Source organism: Talpa occidentalis, unplaced genomic scaffold (assembly GCF_014898055.3).
Source record: "Talpa occidentalis isolate TD23 unplaced genomic scaffold, MPIMG_talOcc4v2.1 talOcc4.2, whole genome shotgun sequence".
In the NCBI taxonomy this organism is placed as follows: Eukaryota; Metazoa; Chordata; class Mammalia; order Eulipotyphla; family Talpidae; genus Talpa; species Talpa occidentalis.
Genome location: NW_023602073.1, coordinates 121,255,569 through 121,277,259, shown reverse-complemented (window position 1 = coordinate 121,277,259; position 21,691 = coordinate 121,255,569). Strand labels below are relative to the sequence as shown.

The following is a 21,691-nucleotide window of genomic DNA, read 5'->3' as shown; positions in this document are numbered from 1 at the left end:
TTACGAACAGTAAATTAAATATACATATTAATTTATGACATACCATTTATTGACTACAATGTTGGTGTTGGGGTACAAAAGTAGAAAGCACTGAAAAAATATAAAGTTATGGTTCTTTACAACTGACCAAACTCTTAGCATATTTTTACAAGTTTCTGAAATACATGGATGTTTAGTATTCTTTATGAGTCAGGTAAGTTAATAACCTCAAAATTTTGTTATCAAAAGCATTTGAAACTAAGAATTTTAATTCTGAGGGAGAGTTTATAGCAGGTAAAGTTCTACACATTTGATGTACTCTCAAAGTTGACAAAAATATCCTTTGAAAATCCTAAGATTCTACCTGCACTTTCCCAGCCACTTTATGTCAATAAACCTTATTTTCTAAAAAGTAATCAAAGAGGATGTAATGATGAATACTGCACAAAAGCACAATGACAAGACTAAAATACTCCATAATTAGAGTAAGTTGTTTTTATTTAGTCCTTCTATGCATTCATGGCCTTTTTTCTAGTAAATGTGTGTATCTCTGATAATGCTTAGTGACTATGTGATAGAAAGTAACTGATCATTTTTAATTAAGTCTCAAACGTGCTTCTTCACACAGCTGCATACACATGTGCCCTAACCAATTGTTAGCTGCACCTGCTGAAAGTTACCAATATTTCACAGAGCACATGGTAAGAATGGCATTTTTCAAGTTAATCTGTTCAGTGTAAACTAGATTTTCTTTCAGTAGCTTATGGCACATAACACTTTGTGCCATATAAGAGCCTGATATACAAAATGTGGGTGGTTTTGAATTCCCTTACTTGGAAACAAAGCTGTCTTTTCAACTAAAATAAGTATGTTCTTCCATATTATAACTGAGTGTTTTTTCACTGAGAAATATCTGAGTAATTTTCTCAACATGTACATAAAGTAATCTGATTTGAGCAAACATTGAAAGAAAATGTCCAAACTCTGTTACAAGCGGCTGTAAGTTGTAAATAACAAGTTAAATTGTACTTGTCCCTTACTACTACAGCCACACTGCAACTGCAGTGGTTTTTGCTACTATCTGAAATCTTCACTTTCTGAGCATTAAGGACTGAAATGATAAAAAGCAAATTACCTTCTTGAGATTATGAGCTTAAACTGTGGACTCTAAACATGGAGCAAATACATTTCTAGAGACCATACCTTTTTCATAGGGATCACCCTAAAATCTGAAGTTGAAGTAACTATATAGGCTCACTGATTTTAATTTATGATATAGAGACAGACTCTTTTTCAGAAAATGGAAATTATGTGTTGAATCTATGATATGAAACTTGCATTTCTTGTCTTAAAAACCATTTCCCTTAGTTTTTTTTAAAAGAAAGTCTGTTTATCCACACATGTAGTCTGCCAAACACTAAATAAAATGCACATTTAGCATAATTAAAAACAAAGGCAAAATCCTGATGGGGAAATTTCTCTGGGGTGTTTGTCTCTACCCCTCACTTGTTAAAAGATCAAAACAGTGTGTCTGCTTTCATAATAACCTGATGAATGAGGTTCCACCTCCACTGTAAGAAAAGCTCCCTCATCCTCCCTCCCTCCATGCATATTGATGTAGAACTGAATATTCCTTTAAGTCTAATTAAAACACAAATACTCTACTATCAATGGGACATGTTTCCAGAAACTAAATAAATTACTTAACAAAGAACTTTAAAAAGTTTCTATATTAGACTCTATGGCTTCAAAATATTTTAATAAATCTTAAGAGTTTTCGGTCCAGCTACAGAAAAAACAAACAAACAAACAAACAGGATCAAATTGTTAAGAACATATACTGCACACTGCTGAAGTAAACAAACTAGTTGAACTTTTGTGTCAATCAATGGTACATGAGTCATAACTTATTCTGGAAACCTGGATACTTATAAAACCACCTCTTTTCATAACAGCTCAAAGATACAAAAAGTTTATAAAACCCACCAAAAAGGAGAGAAACATATATATACCCATCTATCTCTGTGTGTATGTGCAGTAATTTGTAACTATTAATTTGCAAAAGAATTATATTACTTAAAAATTAAATACTATGTTTCTAAGAAGCAACCATTCCTAAGAATCTTTGAGGTCCTTTAAAAGTGATCATTTCAAGCGATTAAGCCAACTGGATACTCTTCATCCTTTGTTTCTTATTCTGGATCTGCATTAACATGGCTGCTAATTATATTAGCCTGGTGGCATCTGAATGGTAAAATCACATGAGTCTCACAGAACATAAAACACTATTTAAGATTCAAATGTATACTCTTGCTTAGATTAACTACTCCACTCTATTGGAGCTACATATATGCTGATAGAGAATTTAGCTTTGATTCAGAATTTCTGATTCATAACAGATGTGGAACCTCTCTAACACATGGCTGCAGGGATGCATGTGTGCATACACACACAGAAACCTATAGCCCTATCATGCTACTTTGTATATTTAGTTTCCCCATTTGTCTGCTTATGTATTTCTGAAATTGTTTAAATTCTTGAGGAGTTTGTATCCACCATACAAAATCCCACATAGATCTAATCCCTACATTGAGCACAACAAAGCCATACTATGTTCAATGATTAAAAGTTATAACACATTTTTAAAAATGAAGAGATAGAGAATGCTCTTACCCACTCATTCTCACAGTTTTATGCTTTTCCACAGTGAATCAGCAAATGCATTCTTTTCTGAACCATATATGAAAATAAGAATGTTTTGAAAAAGTTTATACAATTTGGCATATTTGACCTAATTGGCAGTTTAACAAAGTAAACTCTTTCATTGTTCTGATTAGTTTTATCATCAGGAGCAAAAGTCCTCTATTGAAAAACTTAAATGAATATATGGTAGAGGAAAATAAACAGTTTTACACGAGAGAAAACATTGCATTCTTAAAATTATAGTTTCATCCTTTTCTTACAACCAAGTGCTGAAGTAATTCAGAGATCAAAATACACTTTCCTGGGAAAGAAAAACATCCAGAGACAATATACAATGAAAAGCACTGCTTCCGCTAAATATTAAACAAAACAACAACCACTCATGGGCTTCATGACAACTTGTAAACAATAAGGAGCACTTAAAGAATTCTATCATTTCCTAACCATGCCCTTGCTCTATTGAACACTTCACTGATCCAGCTCTCAGAAACCCCCCTCAGTCTTAAAGTCCTTTGAGTCTTTATGAAACAATTGTTAGAAATATGGGTAGCTATTCAGATTAAATTAATACTTTCCAAGGAAAGCTATGTGCTAACAGGAGTGAGCGAGTACGTCCTATTTCAAATTAACCACTTAGGATAGTATATTTTTCACCTTTAAACTATTCTTAGTCCCTCCTATTGCCAACAGGGAATTTAAATTCAGAGACATGACGTTTTCCATTATTGGTTCCCTGCCTCTTTGCAACAACATTCCTCAAAAAGTACATGTAAGTCTCCAAGCACTAGGATCAGACAACAGTATCTATTTCAGGAACAATCACATACATAATGTAAGATCGAATATTTTTCCTCAGAATTATTTGTAACGATTATGACTTTAAGGGTACTGGTTCAGTCGACAGCAGTAGTGTTGCTGAGTTCATCAAAGTATTCTCTTCAATCTACATACTTTTAAAAGTCAATGTGGCTTCTAAACCAGACTGCTGTAAGGACACCATCTGCTTACACAGTGGTTTGTAAGAGCACTATACTTATAATAATATATCCCTTGAAAAATAACACACATTAATGAAGAAACAAAAATTAGTTTATGCAGAAAAGTTTTTCTAAAAATCCATAATTCTCTGTTTTAACACCTGTATAGTAAATTGTACATGACAATCACGTTGGTACAATAACACGAATGCAAAACATAAAGGAACACGAGCTACACATTGCTTTGCTTAAAGAAATTAAAGACAAGTTTAACCCCCACCTGCCAAACTGTCTTCAGAGGGAGAGAAATAGGTGGGTGTGGAAAGGTTCACCTCTCCCGTACCCCACAGTGTGTCTCCCTGAAATCATTTTAAATATAGACAACATACCTATCACCTTCTCTTCTATTTTTTTCTTCCATTCTACTCAAAGGCAGACCCTTCACTGCGCTTCCCTACCCACTATCTCAAAGGCACATTGCAAAATAAGAGGACCCAAGTGTCACTTACCAGTTGCATGCCACAGATAAAGATAAGCGTGCACCTGCCACTGCAATAACCCATGGTTTCCGAGACCCCTGCCACAGACAGACTGTCCCACGTCGGCCACCGTCGAGCCCCCACTTTATCCAATCAGATCGTGGGGAAGGACAGGCGAACCTGCCGAGGGCTCGGGGGCTCCGGGCTGCCGCTGCCAGCGTCCTGGGAAGGGACAGGCATTAGGACCTGCTGGCGCGGCGGCAGCGGCGGCAGCTCCAGCCGCGCCCGCCACACATACCTTCACTCGCGCGGTGCACACGCCACGCCGCGGGCAGCGCCGCCCGCGGAGACGCGCCCCGGGCCCGCGGGGGCAGCAGCAGCAGCGGCAGCCACGCAGCGCCGCCGCGCCCTCGGGCATCAGGCCGCGAAGTTGCGCCCCCGCCGCTCCCGGAGCCGGCGCCCCACGCCCCCCAGCGCGGCCGCCGCCCGACGCGCGCTCGCCCGGTGCTTTCCGCGCGCGGGCTCCGGGGGCGGCTGAGGCGCGCGCGGGGCGCTGCCGCCTCCCTGCGCCGCCCGCGGCTCCTCGGCGCCCGCTCTGCGGGGCCCGGCGGGCGGGCGGGCGCGGGGCCGGGCGGGGGCGCGGGCGCGGGCGCGGGCGGGGGCGGCGCGCGGGCCGGGCGGGGGCGTCCGGGCGCTGCGGTCCCGGGCGGCGGCGGCTGCTGTGCGCACGGATGCGGGGTCCGCGCCGCGTCCCTGCCTCGGCGCTGCCCCTCCCCTCGCCCAGATGTGTTAATCCTCCCACTGCAAAGCCGCCAGCCTGCTCCCCGCCGCCCCTCCCGGGGCTCAACTTCTTCCAGCCCGACCGGGGGCCGCGGGCGGCGGTGTCGGAGCGGGAAGGAGCCGCGCAGGAGCGGGGCTGCCCTGAGCGCCGCGGGGCGCACAGTCCGGCGGCTTGTTCCGGGCTGGCTGGGCTGGAGGCGGTCCCGCTCCAGCAGCCGGGACTGGAACCCGGGGTGCGAGCGGGCCGCGGGTGTGTCTTTGGGGGAGAAGGGACGAAGAGAAGGGCCAGGGGAAAGGGACATGGTGGTGAAAAATAGGGGTGCAGCCGAAGCACCCCGACCGGCCGGAAAGCCCGCGCGCGGAGGGGCCACCGCGGGCGCCTCTGCGCCTCCAGCACCGGCCCCCGTAGACCCGCCGCGGCCCAGCGGGGAGAGTTGAGCTGACCCTGCTCGGGGAAAGGGACCGCGTTGCTGCTGGAATTGGAGGAGAATTTGGTGACGGAGGGAGTAGGGATCAAGGAGTTGCCGCTGCTGCTTCAAACCGTGTTTTCACTCACGAAATGTAAAGATCAAGAGAGAATGTTAGCGCTCAGTTACTTCTGCCCCGCCGACCGTCCGGGCCGGGTGGGGATCCCGGAGGTGAACCTCCCACCCCCATTTCCAGAGCCCAGCGGGAGCCGAGCCGCGTCTCCTGTCACTTGCCGAGCCCGCTGCTGCCACCTGCGGGCCGAGAGATGAAGCGCGAGGCCACCTGGCCGGGTGGCGGCCCTGGGGATGGGGGAGGCAGGTCCAGGGGTCTAGTTCCCTCCACAGCCCAGGGCCGCTGTTGAAACATTCCTGACTAACTGTTCCAGGCATTGAAGGTGTGATGTCCAGATCCGCTGAGGAACTCAGCTCTTGCAATGAAGTATCGAGATTGCTAAGAGAACGGTTTGGGAAACTAAAGAGCAAGCTGCTTCCCACACTCCTTTTAAGAGGTTAAGATTGATGAAACCACATGAAGCAAAGAGCTTTCCGCAGCCAATGGGATTTGGCCCTATTGAGAAAATGGTATTTGTGTAGGATAAGGTTCTGGGAAGCGCAAAAAAGGATGCCAAATGATTGTTTCCTTTGAATAAGTATTATGTAGCAGAATGACTAAATATAAACAAATAAACAGGGCAGAGTCTAGTCCCCAGAATCCTGGTACTAAATTCTCAGAAATGACGTGTCAGTTGCAGAAAACCAAAAAGGGATTTGTTTCATTCTTTAATTTGTGGGATGTATTATTAAATTACTTTAATGAGAATGTCTGCTTTTAATCGTCCTGTTTGTAAGTGGACTTTTTTTTCTGAAAGTGCCATTAATGTTTACTGAAAGTACAAGAGCCGAGTATGTGTACACTTTACCCCTGTGGGACAGGGCAGGTAATAACTGCTTCACAACCCTTGATGAAACTGAAGCCAACGGTATCAAGTGAGGTAAGTTTCTTTTGATTGTTGTTATTCTGTCTTAACACATTTGCTAGCTGTCTAGTAACTGACAGGGAAGCAGGTATTTTGTATTGCCAAACAAAAAGAAAGTTGTAAGGTTATGCTGAATATTGAAGATGCTGCTACCACATTGTGAATAGCATTCTATCATCTTTTGAAATTCATAATAGCAACAATGCAGTTATGCAGATCTAACCGTTTATGGTTACCTTGCAGCCAAGAACAGCTTGCTTGGTCTTTAGGCTTTACAAGTACAAGTAAAAGTAAAGTGTAAAGCATAAAGCTATAAGTAGCTGACTCTCAGTGCCCTGCCCATGGTCCCTGGGATACACACCTTTCGGTACATGCCTGCCTTCTTTCTTCAAGCAATGGGGGCTCTCTGTGGGCTTTCTGTTAGCCCCAGGAGGTGCTTGACTTGAGAGAAGTCAGAGCCAGAGCAACCCAAACCCATTAAGCGGTGGGATTTGATGAATAATTAACCCCTGCTCCTCAATCCAGACAGTGAGAAGTCTGAGACATGCTCTAGTCTACACGAATTTGTTCCCTACCAGGATTGAACCCAGTCTATACACTGTGAATTAGCTTCTTTCCCTTCCTGCCTCATTTTACATCTCTACCAGTGTTTTCAGGCATTACCTTGGAAATAAACCACTTTGCTCGAATACTGTGTCAGGCTGCATTTTGTGAAACCGAACATACGGAAAACTGCAAGGACTTTTATTCATGATCAGGCACTGGCATAGGATTCTCTTCAGAATGAAGGAAAGAATGAAGGAAAATCATGTTTATTTGGGCCTCCCCGTTGGCGCAGCAGTTGAGCGCTGGGCTGCGAAGCTGCCCTCAGCCTCTGCAGCGCAGGCTCGATCGCCTGGCGAGGGTCCCACATGGCACGCAGACCTCTACTGCCGCCCGCTGCTCCCCTCAGCAGTGTACTTCGGTCCTTCTGCCTGTTCTGCTCCCTGCTCTGGCTCTGGTAAATTTTCTCACACCCCTGCGCTTCTGACTGTACCCAGTGCTTGTATAAATAAATAAATAAATAAATAGATAGATAGATAAATGGATAAATAAATAAATAAAACTTTTAAAAAAGTCAAAGAAAAGTCTAGAAAGGGGTATAAGATAAAAAAATCATGTTTAGTGTTGAGCAATTACTGTATACACATACACACTCCACAAACAATGTCTCATTATTCACAGGAAACTGATAAGTTGGCTCAATGCTCATTTAAAGAGAGATAAAGAAACTCTTGTTTACGGAGTCAAGTGTCTTGATCACAGGCACACATGTTCTCAGTGGCAGAATTAGAGTGTGGAGGCACTTCTGTGGGACATCAGTATCCACTTTCTAAACCCCTGCACTGTACTCTGTAATTGACATTTTATTATAACTCCCTGTCATCTTTAGGAATTCCATACAGACGTGCTGACATAAAAATATTTTGAAGAATGACCACACCTATTTTGTCATATCTAAACTACATTCGTAGCCTTGAGATACAGTAGATGCAATGCCTAGTTTATTTATAAAAAGTTGCCTGGCTAGAGGTACAGTTCTCTTCCTTAAGGAGACCATGCCCTTCCTGTTCCATTTCTTATTATCCCTGGAGAACTGAATGCTTCAGTAGAAAAGTCTAGAGAGAGAATTGCAACTGTCCAGTAGAACTGAATGAAGGAGAAGATTCTGAAATTAGAACGTGGATTGCATTTTCTTTTTGAGATAAAGTCAAATACTGTTCTGCTATATGAGGTGCTAAGGACATTTGTTGACAACTCTGGTGACATAATTATTGTTAATTATTTTGTTTTGGTGGGAAGAATGTGTTACAGATTCCACATCTCCATCTGGCTGACCTTGACATCCTGTTTTAAGGTTATTTCACACCTATTACCTCATTTATCTTTCAGAGCAACTCATGGACTACTGTAGGTACACAGCCACAAAGCCAGTTGCCATCTGCTCACCACTCCCGTCACTTCTACAAGAGCAAGTGTTCAAGCCTGGTTTTAAAACACCACTGAACAATTTCACACTGAATTTTACTCAGTCTCCATTATAATTTAAAAACACAGAGGCAATAATTATCTTTACAATCACAAAGCCAACAAATTTAATTCATTTAGTACACACACGTGAATTTTTTCCTTGTTTGGAAGATAATTGCTATTTAAAATTTATGGTATTTTTTATAATTTATATATTTATATTTATAAAAAATTCACAATCCTTCCACTTGGGGATAATCTCCCTGGCATTTTTGCACATTTTTTTGTTTTTACAAAAATGGGGTTAAAACACGCATTTTTTAAAAAGATTTATTTATTTATTTGTTTATTTATTTATACAAGCACTGGGTACAGTCAGAAGCGGGGGAGGGTGAGAGAATTCACCAGAGCCAGAGCGGGGAGCAGAGCAGGCAGAAGGACCGAACTACACTGCTGAGGGGAGCAGCGGGCGGCAGGAGAGGTCTGCGCTCCATGTGGGACCCTCCTCCGGTGGCCCGGGAAGCAGCCAGGGATCAAACCAGCATTGCAGAGACTGCGGGCAGCTTCGCAACCCAGTGCTCAACCACTTTGCCACTGGGGAGGCCCTAAAACACACATTTTATATGCTATTTTTCAATTAATGATGGATCAAGAATATATGTCCAACTCACTTACTTTAAAGCTTATTGACTTTGCAGCCAGTCTGACTTCATAAATCAATGTCTGCCAATTATAAACCTTAAGCAAATCACTTAGCTCTCTGTGCCTTAGTTTCCTTATCTATAAAAGGTGGGGAGGAGGAGTAGGGCCTCCCTCCTGGCCTAGGGATTAAGTCTCAGCACTATCACCCAATGGCCTGAGTTCTGACTCCCAGCAAGGAGCTAACCCACATATGGTGCAGCAGACCTCTCCTGTCTCGCTTGCTGCTCCCCTCAGCAGTGTATTTCAGTAAATCTGTCGGTTCTGCTCCCCACTCTGTCTCTGGTGAATACTCTCTCTCTCACACACACACACACACAGCTCTAGCCTATACCTCTGTTCTTCTATGCAAAATTAAATAAATCTTATAAAAAGGGGGGGTGGAGTAAAAATGCATGCATATACATGGTTGTTGGGAGGATTAAGTTAATGTTAAAATATATAAAACCTTTAGAACAGTGACTAGCATATAATTAACCTTTTAATATTGTTAATTTTGTTGATATTGTTAATTTTCATCATTCTGCATACAATAAAGCTTTAATGAATATATAACATTCCATTGTAAGTAAGTGCCCCAATTATTGAATTTATACATGTTTCTTAGACATCCAGGTTTTGTGGTGGGCAGAAAACTGATCTCTCAAATACATCCAATTGTAGAAACCTATAAACATGTTGCCTCACATGGAAAAAGAGATTTTGAATATGTAATTAAGAACCTGTGATGGAGCGGGTTTGCTAGATCATCCAGGTAGGCCCAAAATAATCACTTAAGCCCTTAAAACCTGAGATTCTTTCAAAGTTTGAGGGGGGGGGGGCGCAGAAGGAGGAGGGAGAATGAATAATGGAAGGAGGATATGGGCAACACAAGGTGAGAGCATGTTCATTCCCTCATTGCTGGATTTTTTTTTAAAAGATTTATTTATTTATACATACAAGAACTGGGGTACAGGCCAGAGGTGCAGGGAGTGAGAGGATACATCAGAGACAGAGTGGGGAACAGAACAGGTGGATCTACTGAAATACACTGCTGAGGAGAGCAGCAGTAGAATCAGGAGAGGTTTTCTGTGTAGCTCCCTGGCTGGCCAGGGATCGAACTTGTGCTGCAGAGGCTAGGATAACGTCATAGTGCTATGCTTAACCTCTTGTGCCACCAGGGAGGCCCCATTGCTGGATTTGAACCCAAGAATGTTCTCTGGATGCTAGAAAGGGTCAGGAAATGAAGCCTCTCCTATGGCTCTGGAAGGAATGCACTGGTGGCAACAGCTGCACTTCAGCAGACTGAGACTCAAGTCAGACTTCTGATACACACAATCATAACTATGTTATTTTGAGTCATTAGACTTGAGGTCACTTGTAGCAGTAGTAGAAAACTAATCTAGTTTGTTCCCAATATTACAATATTATAAACTTTGTAATATTTAAATTTATCAGCATGCATTTGCCTACTATTATTATATCCTAATGATAAATTTCTAGATGGGAGCTTAATTTCTTTCTATTTTTCTTAACATGAAGAACTGAGAAATAAATGTAAAGATAAACCTTACACTGTTTCTACCTGCAACTGTTGTGTAACAACCCACTCCAGACATAAGTCAACAATGATTTTGGATCCTGTGGGTGGAAATTTGGAGTGAGCACAATGGGAAAATTTTGTCTGGCCCTTCACCTGGGAAGTCTCCCAGGCTGGGGGTGGCTTTATAACTGGGGTCAGGCGGTCAGCTGAAGATTTCATTCACTCACATCTCAGACATAAGCCTTGAAGACCAGGATGTAGGGCAGATCACCCACATGTGGCCTCTCCATGCCTCTTGGCTTCCTCACAGCACAGCTGTTTCAGCATAGTCGGATCTCTTAAGTGTCTCTAAGAACAAGGTTCTCACAAACGAGGCAGAATCTGCACTCCTCTTTATCATCCTGCCTCTAAAGTCACCCAGCTCATCTTCCACCACATTTTATTAATTACAAGGCAGTCACAGGTTACACTACTTAACAAGAGGAAGACCTAGATTCCCAGACAATGGAATAATGTCAAAAAAGTTGATGGCCATATTTTTAAACTTTTGTTTTAATCAATGCATCATAATTAAGGGAACTTACATTTCCTGAAAATTAAAATAAGAAAAAATTAAAAATTCACTCATTAGTGCTATTGTCACAATAAAAAAAGTTACTGATATCTCAAAGAAACCAGCTGATTGAATATTTTAAAAAGTGTTGTTCTGAATTAAATGGCATGAAATTTGACTAATAATTTGACTTTGGGTTTCATATACTGTGGACAAGATAAGTAAAATATATTCTATCCATTTAAATTCTCAAGAACAAGTTAAAAATCGGGATTTTTCATTTCCTACAAATATGCAATAAAGAATAGAGTATTGAAACCATTCATACAGGGGCCTACATGGTGGCACAAGGGGTTACAACACAACCTATGAAGCTGTCCACAGCTTCTGCAGCACAAGTTCGATTCCCGGCCAGGGAGCTACCTACATGGTACAGCAGACCTCTCCTGTCTCACCCACTGCTCCCCCTCAGCAGTGTACTTTGGTCATTCTACCCGTTCTGCTCCCCACTCAGTCTCTGGTGAATCCTCTTGCCCCCACACCTCTGCCTGTATACCAGCTCTTGTATGCATAAATAAATAAATTTTTTAAAAAACTAAAAAAAAAAAAAAACCATTCAATAGAATGAGACTGAACAAAATGACTAGGTTTAGTGAGACAATAGTAATATGTACTCTGTATTTTTCTATGTAATTAAGATTTATTACATAGTTTAAAAGTATCTGTCAGATAATGTAGTTACTGTAAAATTTCTTTATTTGCTGTACTTTACCAAGTTTATCCTGCTACAACCCTAATAAATACCAATTTAATAGAACATTAGAAAATGACAAAGAGAAATGTTAGGAATAGGTGTAGTGTACTTACTTATAATAGGATTAATTCAAAATCCACACACAGTGGTCTGTTTTGAGCTTCTGGAGGGAAGAAAAATAAATCCCTAAACACAGTTGAATCTTTTTTTATAGTTACGATGCTCAATAACATAAATATGGCATGCTAATCAAATATTTGTTTTCCCTTTTTGAGAAGAAAGGGTTGACTTCTTCACTGGAGTATTAAATTTAACTTTGTGAATCTAAGTGTGGAGGAACAGGCAGGCACTTCTGGTTTACCTTCTTTTGCTGTGAGGTGGAATTTGGAACCACAAATTAATATGTAGGTCTGTTCGCTTTATTTTTGTCCTCAATTATGCCTTTTTGGCAAAATCACATAAGCCCTAATTTTCATGGCAAAGTTCTTGCTAGCCATAATATTTAACCCAATATGCAATATCTTTGGGCATCACAACAGTGGCATTATTTCTCAGCCAGTGCGATCAGCCCTACTCAGGATTCCTATGTGTGTGTATGAGGAGGGGGGTAGAATGGGGATTTCCTGGATCCTGTCCCACATGACTTAGGAGGCCAGGCAACACTAGAGAAATGTAGCCAGACCTTCACTCTATCCAACCACATCATTTTACCAATTTTACTGCTGCTACTGCCCCATGTTGGTGAAAAATGCGGCAAATCCAATTCTTTCAGATTTTGCCCTCAGTCTACGCTTATCATGCAACAATTTGAACCTCATCCAGGGCAGGTGGGAAACAGAACACAAAACACCTGTCTCTTGGTCTGTTACTCCTACTTCTGCCACTTGGCTGCTTCCCACTATCCTTCCCAGCCTGAAAGTGGTGAGTTTTCTCCTTTCCTGGTGAAGATGCTCCTCTGAATGATTTCTTTTTTATTCCAAGAGGGTATGCTAATAAAGGGTGTGGTGCAGGGAGAGAACAGCATAGCAGAAAAGAACCAAAAATGTTATACTTGTTAACAGCTGTAAGTTGAGTGAAACAAAGATTCTGCCTTTAGGGGCTAACGTTTGGAAGGTGGGCACAGATTCGAAAATTATCATAACAAAAAGAAAATTTACTAGTGCCATAAATCAGTAGAGGTGAGGGATGAGGACTGTGGCAGATCTGGTAAGGTAAGTTACTGCCGCCCAGGTGAATCAGGAATAGAGTATTTAAGCTGGCTCAAGTCTTAGAGGCAGAAAAAAAATCACAGATCCAGATTTAGCAAGTAGGTCAAGTTACCTGCAACATAAGTGAGCCTGGAGGAGGAAGGAGGGAATTACTGATAGAATGGCAGGTCTGAATGTCAGTCTAAAAAGTTTGGACCTTATTGAATAGGCAGCAAGGAGCCCATTATCATTCTTCAGCAGAGAAATGATAAGAACTATGCCCCAGGAGGATTCAGCTGGCAGTTGTACATAAAATGGGTTGGAAAGAAAGGAGTATAGATGTAGGAAAACCACCAAAAACTAGAGCCAGAAATCATTGTTCCTTGTTGTCTAGTAAGGCCATGATATCTAAAAATGTATTTTTTTCCCTAGAAAATCAGATCAATCCATTTTAGCTCTGCTTTTTAAAAACCTTTTGCCAGTATAAATGTATGTGTTGGCTGTAATATTTCTGCAGATCATTGGGCGAATATTTTAATATTCGAAGTCTGAGTATAAAAGAAACACTTTTTCTGTTTGTTCGTACAGTCACATATATATAACCATACTCAGATCCAAATATACCAGAAAATTCATTTCTAAATAAAACACGGTACACATTTCATCTCTCAAATACTTCATTAAGATTTAAGTTTAGGGCCTCCCTGGTGGTGCAAGGGGTTAAGACACAGCACTGTGAAGCTGCCTGAGTTTGATCTCCGGCCAGGAAGGTGACCTACATGGCACAGCAGACCTCTCCTGTCTCGCCCACTGCTCCCCTTGGCAGTGTATTTCAGTACATCTGCCTGTTCTGTTCTCCACTGTGTCTCTGGTGAGTCCTCTCATGCCTCGCATCTCTGGACTACACAACAATTCTTGTACGCATAAATAAATAAATCTTTATAAAAAAAAGAATTAAGTTTAAATGTATTATGGCATGTGAATATAAACTTCTAAGCTATTTAGTTTTAAATATATTTCCACTAAAATGTAACTGCTTGAGTAAAAAGTAGGAAATATTTATTTGAATGGCAATATGTAATTTGATATCTGTTGAACTACCAAATTCCATTTCAAAATAACACTACTAAACATAGAGCTTCCATATGATCCAGCAATTCCACTTCTAGCTATTTACCCAAAGGACACAGAAACATCAATTCCAAAGAACACCTGCACCCCTATGTTTATAGCAGCACTGTTTACAATAGCTAAGCTTTGGAAACAACCCAAATGCCCAAAAATAGATGACTGGATCAAGAAGATGTGGTACATATACACCATGGAATATTACTCAGTATTCAAAAAAGATAAACACATGCAATTTGCAGCAACATGGATGGTGCTGGAAGGGATCATGCTCAGCGAAATAAGCCAGAAAGAAAAAGAAAAATACCGGATGGTCTCACTCATAGCAGGAATCTAGAAAACTTAAATAAGGGACCAGGAAAATGAATAACTATAAGAAAGTGAAAATCAAAATCAACAAAAAACTATGAACCAGAGACAGTTTTGGGGGAATGGGGGGCGGGCGGGGAGGGATTGGGGTCGGAATGGGGGGGTTGCAAATGTATGGGGAATATAAAAATAAAATTTATTATTAAAAAAAAAAAACTCAAACAGAAAAAAAAAAAGCATAAAAAAAAAAAAACACAAGCTAGAGAATGTGCTTATGATGGGAGGTGAAGCAAAGTTGGGGAAATATTTGTATGATCAACTATGTAAGAAAATAAAAGTTATTTGGAGTTTATAGTTCTTAGAGTTATTTGTATTCATTCTAAGCAAAGTTATAGTAATACCAAATTATGAGAGACATTTCATGATTCCTATGAAGATAAATGCCAAATTTTTTTTCACGTTTTAAGATTTGATTGCCCAAGTGACATTTATACTTCACATGCTTTTGTGAAATTCCTTATGCTAATTAGTTTTGCACATTTTGCAGTGACAAAATTGTCATATTGTCTTATGCTTGAAATTTTTTTAAGTAAATAGTGATTTCCGCAAGAGGTCCTAAAGTGGATTTTTTTAAGAAAAACTTTAGCCAAATAAAACCATATCTGTGGATGTGCTTTTTTCATTGCTAGTGGGAGAAGTATAAGTTGTAAAATGCCTTGGATGTTCAAGTACAAGGAAAAAAAATCATTCTAAAGTGTTACAGATAAAAGCTTAATGAAGCAGAGTGGTATTCATGGTCAGTAAAATTGGGTAATGGCAATGATTAACAAATATATAATTCTCAAGAAGTTACAAATTATTCTCAAGGTTACCAGCACAAAAATTACTCATTATTTCACAAATTATATTTATGTTTTACCACAAAATTCATATACTAAAGAACATATTTTAACCTAACTTTTATTAAGGTAAAAATATTTTGTGATTATGATCATCAAAGTCTCATTTCCCTGCTCATTGTGAAGGTGGAACACACCCTTTTATTTTATCACCCTGCCTCACCGCATCTTTCACTCTAAAATAGAATACCAACAATCATCAATAACAGGAAGCACCTTCACAGAAACTACAGTGTTTTTGAGTTTTCTGCATGTTCTGAGTCCAAATAATACAATGCCACATTAGGTAAAATAGAACATGGAAAATAAATACTGTCCTCTATAAAAGAGATGTGAAAATTTAGATTTTGAAGACAAAATGACATAGTAATATTTATTTTAGAAAAAAATTATTGCATAGTTTCTCTAAATGATTAACCCTTTGTAATATAGTCTTATCATGTGATTTATTTTTTTGAAAGATTTATTCATTTATGCATACAAGAACTGGGGTACAGGCCAGAGGTGCGGAGGTGGGGGTATGAGAGGATTCACCAGAGACAGTGAGGAACAGGCAGATCTACCGAAATATTCAGCTAAGCAGAGCAGCAAGCAAGTCAGGAGAGGTCTGCTGCACCATGTGGGTAGCTCCCTGGCCAGGGATGGAATTTGTGCTGCAGTGGCTGTGGATAGCTTCATAGGTTGCATCTTAACTCCTTGAGCCACCAGGGAGGCCCTTAGGTTTTTTTTTTTTTTTTTTTTTAAAGATTTACTTATTCATGCATACAAGAGCTGGGATGCAGGCCAGAAATGTGGAGGGTGGGGGTGGGCAGAGAGGATTCACCGCAAACAGACTGGGGACCAGAACAGGCTGATTGACAGAAATACACTGCTGAGAGGAGCAGTGTGGGAGACAGTACAGGTCTGCTGCACCATGTAGGTCATCTCCCTGGCCTGGGATTGAATTCATGCTGCAGGGGCTGGGGATTGCTTCATAGTGCTGTGCTTAACCCCTTGCACCACCAGGGAGGCCCTATTATGTGATTTATACTCAGTCTTCTCATTCCTCCTTCCCTCCCTCCCTCCCTTTATTCTTTCCTTCTTAACCAGAAAATACCTTCCAGAATATTGTCAGTTTTTTGTTGCACATTTTATTTATTTTAAATCTTTTCTCAATACTAATTATGATCCCAGAGAGTGTTTTAGAAACAGAATCACTGGGTCCAAGAACATTATTTTAAAAAGTACTTTTTTTAAAACAAAGCAATTTTTATCCCTCTCCTATCCTCATAATTTCATAATCTCCTTGTACCTTTCCCTCTCCACTCCCTCAAATCTCAGAGACCTCATGGAGTTTACTGATGCCAGCTGTTTTTTTTTTTTTTAAAGCATTTTATTGTATTAAATCATATGCTATCTATATGTGTAGAATCCCAGCAATTGTTTTTTTCTCTCGGACTTCATTTACTATACATAATTCTCTGAAACTCCCTCCTGTTCCTTAAAAATGTTTCATTTCATTTTTTTCTTAAGTCTGAATAATACTTCATGGTCTATGCCTTTTGTTCTCATAACTTGTGAAAAATTCTTCGAAGAATTAAAGCTTAGAAAAGGTAGCATTATGTATATTAATCAAGTATATATACCTATGATATATTAAGAATTATGGTGTTAGTCATAGACAGTATAGACTTCCTCACCTCCTTCAAGTTTCTGTCCATTGGCAAGAACTCCATAATGATCCCACTAATACCTATCTCTGCCCTCTCATTCACTTTTCTGCATCAAAGAACTTACTGTGAGTGCAAGTTCAAAAGGAGAAACTATGCAAATCAAGCCATCCCTCACTCTTTGGAGCCTGCATGCTCATCCCCCCCCCACCCCCGAGTTTTGCAAAGACAGTTTCCTATATGAGTTATTTTGCCTAACCTGAGCTTGTTAGGTAAATCTACCTAATTGGTTACTAGGAATCTTACTTTCCTGCAAATATATTCTCTGGTATCAACTTTCTCAGTAATGAAGTGTTATGCTGAGTTTACTTACTGTATGTTTTCTCAATTGACAGTATTTACTGTCTGGAGACAGAAAGAGACAAGTCAAGTGACTGATTCAGTTGCATGTTCTTTTAGGATTACTCTCTGGTCTATGAAGTTTTAGGTGAGGGCTTGTGTTTTATTCTCCAAACTAATACTGAAGCGTTGGCGAAGATATGCATATGAAGATAACTTCAAAGCTAAACAAACTAAATAGAGAGCAAAGAACATGTACCCAAAAACTTTATTTTGAACATTTGCTATATGCCAGGATTCTGGAAACTGGGAATACAGCAGTGAAAAAGACAAAGTCCTTGAGCTTATGGCATATAAAAATAGTGTGGGAAGGGCCTCCCCAGTGGCGCAGCGGTTGAGCGCTCGGTTGCGAAGCTGCCCGCGGCCTCTGCGGCGCCAGTTCGATCCCCGGCTGCTCCCCGGCCACCAGAGGAGGGTCCCCCATGGCGCGCAGACCTCTCCTGCCGCCCGCTGCTCCCCTCAGCAGTGTACTTCGGTCCTTCTGCCTGCTCTGCTCCCCACTCTGGCTCTGGTGAATTCTCTCACCCTCCCGCGCTTCTGACTGTACCCAGTGCATGTATAAACAAAACAAACAAACAAATAAATAAATAAATAAAAACATGCCTCTATAAAAAAAAAAAAAAATAGTGTGGGAAAATAAATAATAAGCTAAACTTGTAAATGCACAAACATACATACACAAGGTAGTTGCTGGTAGTGATCAGAAAATACATAATAAAAATAATTAACAAAGGATGTGGTTACCTTCTTTAGATAGGATAGTTAAGGAAGACACTTAAGGAAGCTAAAGTTGACAGGAAAGCTAAAAATATGGAGTTAGTTGTCATGAAAATATCTAGGGAAACAACAATGAATAAGAAACTTCAGAGGTTCTAAGAAGAGGCAGACTTATCAATCCAAAGGACAGAAATATAACCAGAGTGAGTGGAATGTAATAGAAAGGAACCGTGAAACAAAAGACATTAAGCATAGAAAGGCAGGCAGGTCCAAAATTATGAAAGAAAACCATGCAGGAATTAATTTTAGCAATGCATCTTATTTAAATGACATAAGAATGTATTGAAGTGTTTACAGTTGGGAATGAATGTGATCTAAATTTAAGCTTTCACCTTCGCTACTTGGGTTGAAAGAATTGAAGAATTACCAAATAACACGCAATTGCAGTGTTTAAGCCTCCAATAACTGCTTGTTTAGGGGTGTCCTCGCCAGGGAATAGGAGTGGTCAGAGGAGATAAAACCAGAGAGCTAGAGTCAATAGTGTTTATTTACCATTGGGAGATGGGTGTGACTAGGGTTGCAGTTGTAGGAATTAAGTCAAATATCAATGTTTTTATCCTGAGTACCTGGGTAAACAGGGGTATGGTATCCAGAAATAGGGAAAACTTTTGGAGCATCAAGTTGTGTTTTATCTTATATAAATGATTATTTCCATATACTTGCAGTATTTTTTAGACTACCAAATTGAGGTATCAAGTAAGGAATTAAATATCTAAATATGCATCTCAGGGGAAAAGTTGGGACTAGGGATGTTTTATCTGTTGTTCTTTGCTACCATAATTCAGACACTTGCTAAGAAGTAATGTGATAAATATACAATATTGTGGATGGACATATATTGTTCAATCAGCATTATGCTAAGTTATTATATAGTATATATTATACATTCCCCATCTAATTTAATCCATAAAATAGTAACATATGGTACATGGAGTAACTGATGTTTAAAGAGAATAATAATTTGCACAAAGTCATCCATCTAATAAGAGGTAAACTAAGCCTTGAATTTGTCTCTTTCTTACTCCAAATTCCACACTCATTGTACTGAAATCAAGGGTGCAGGATGTATCTGGAATCTCCATGTTCTTAGAACAAGGAAATTGGGATTTGTGTTACCTTAATTAGCTATATGACATGCCCCATAAAATTAATAAGAATCTTAGAAGGTCCTATGTGTTTGATTTCAAAACCACTAACAAAGGAGTATTCTATAATTTGAAAGGCCCAGTTTGGAGGTAGAGAGAAGGACTTCTCAAAAATAGAGGATAAATAATAATCAAGAGTTCCTAACCTAGTGCTCCCAGTTTTTATCAGATTATCTATGGAGGTTAATCATAAATCTCAGTGTATCCAAAGCCAATAAAACATACACATGTTGTCTCAGATAAATTATGAATAGTGCCCCATTTAATTATCAAAATATCCCAGCTTTGACAACTTATATGGCCATTTACTACTTAGAGCTCTTTGATCCATAAGATTATAAGTGATTAACAACAAATCCCTACAAATCGCACACTATCTCTATTAAAGGAGAAACCAAGATGACTGAGGATATCTGTCACACAGGAACCACACCACTTACCTTTACATCCATTTATTGAAAGCCAAACCATCCTTAAAAGCTCAATTTGTAATTAATCCATTTATTTTATCATTTAGCTTTCTCTCATTAGTGTATCTATGCCATTCATATGATATTTCAGTTAAAGCATTAAAATATTTTCCTCATTTAAATGTAAACTATATACTTCAAATATCTTAATAAGTCTTCTCATCTAGGTGTTCAGTAATTGTCAAATAAATGTTCACAAAACTAAAGTACTATGCAAATAAAATGGGAGACATATTTGGTAACTACTGTATTTAAAGAACAAAGACAAGTCATTACAAATGACTATCTTTGCATATCGACACAGAAATTTTATAATGATTTCAAGATGCTGTCAGTGGTACAAAGGAAATCATCTTATACCCCCTCACATTCTTTTAGGTTGGCAAATAATCAAACAAGCATCAGAGCCAAAAAGAGTTTGAAAATAGCAGGTATACCTCCTGTATACATGAGGGAGTCCCAGTGAGACTGAGAAACTCAGTCACCATCTTAAGTAAACTTAGGCAAGGCAAAGGACATTTGTAGGAGGGAGAGTGGGGTTGAACTGGGAAAGGGAGAAAGAATAAGATCAGTTTGGGGAAGGCACAGTAAACAAAGATATGACTATTATGCAGCTTTGATTTCTCCACTGAAACAGTTAAAGAGATCAGGTCTTCCGTGTTCACAAGGAGATGCCTTTGGAGAAACAGATTTTTCCTTTGCTCATGAAAACTTCTTTTACCAAAAGCAACCTCCAGCCAGCTTTTAGAAGCCCTCCTATGAAAGACTACTACCAATAAAGACCTATTTTGGGGTAATACATTTTTCTCTCCTACTATGTAACAACTAGGTTCACATTAGTAAAATTTGTAGAGGATTATGGAGACATTCTGGCTAATTCCAGAAACCAAATTGTAATTTAGAAAAATAATTTCATAAAAAGTACAATCAGATACAAAACTCAATTGGAGCCCATAATACTGGATCTTAACTAATGTTGGTTTGCATGAAAAACATGCAGAAATAGAAGAACAAATCTTAACTGAAATATGGCCTACTATGCTGAAGTAATATGTGCATGTTATCAGTCAGCTTTCACTAAGTTATTACATGTCAACAAGTGACCTTACAATAAAATGTGGCTTACAATAAAATGTTATATCATGTTTGGTTATTTCTCAGCTGCAGGCCTTCCACCTGGCACTCAGGCTGAAGAATCAGACCTAGGTAAACTGTGTTACTCATGTTAAATACTCTCAAGTGCTAGCAGGAAAAAATGATCAATAGAGGAACAACACACAGACTCTTAGAGCTTTTACTGGGATGTGGCAACATCTTTTCCAAAGTGAGTCACATGGTCAAATTAATGTCAGTAGAGCATGGACATACAACCTCTTATAAGGAAGGCAACATATAATTGGGAAAAATAATGAAATTTCCCACAGTGCCTATGATACCGCTCACAGCAACCACAGCATATGAATTTTGATGATGCATTAAAACAGAAATCAGGCAACTCTGATCTAGAAATCACAGAAAAAATAGCTCTATTGGAATAACATCTGCTTATTTCTTCTACCTGCAGTGAACAGACACAGGCAGCTGCTGACACACACACATATACACATTAGTGTTAATAGCCAACAATCTCTGAACACTAAATTTTGCTGCCCTCCCAATGTTTATAATTGGGTGTGTTAGGTTAACAATAATTTCTGAGACTAATGAAAAAATGCCATGAAGGACAGCTGTTATCTGTGATAAATGGTTCTATATTCTGTCTCTAATTGATGGTACTACAATGAAAGATGAGAAATGTTCCTCTTTGTAAGGGAGTATATATTTATCA

General features: G+C 39.7%; 1 protein-coding gene across 1 annotated transcript in view; it reads right to left on the bottom strand.

Moving 5' to 3' along the window:
• The window catches only part of NKAIN2 (sodium/potassium transporting ATPase interacting 2), an 899,800-nt gene extending 895,425 nt beyond the window's left edge, over nucleotides 1-4,375 (bottom strand). Inside the window, exon 1 of the mRNA XM_054697800.1 lies at nucleotides 4,169-4,375. Within this exon, the coding sequence (XP_054553775.1) occupies nucleotides 4,169-4,222 (54 nt within the window). The 5' untranslated portion in view covers nucleotides 4,223-4,375. The remainder of the gene's footprint in view (nucleotides 1-4,168) is intronic.
• Between the last annotated feature and the right edge of the window lie 17,316 nt (nucleotides 4,376-21,691).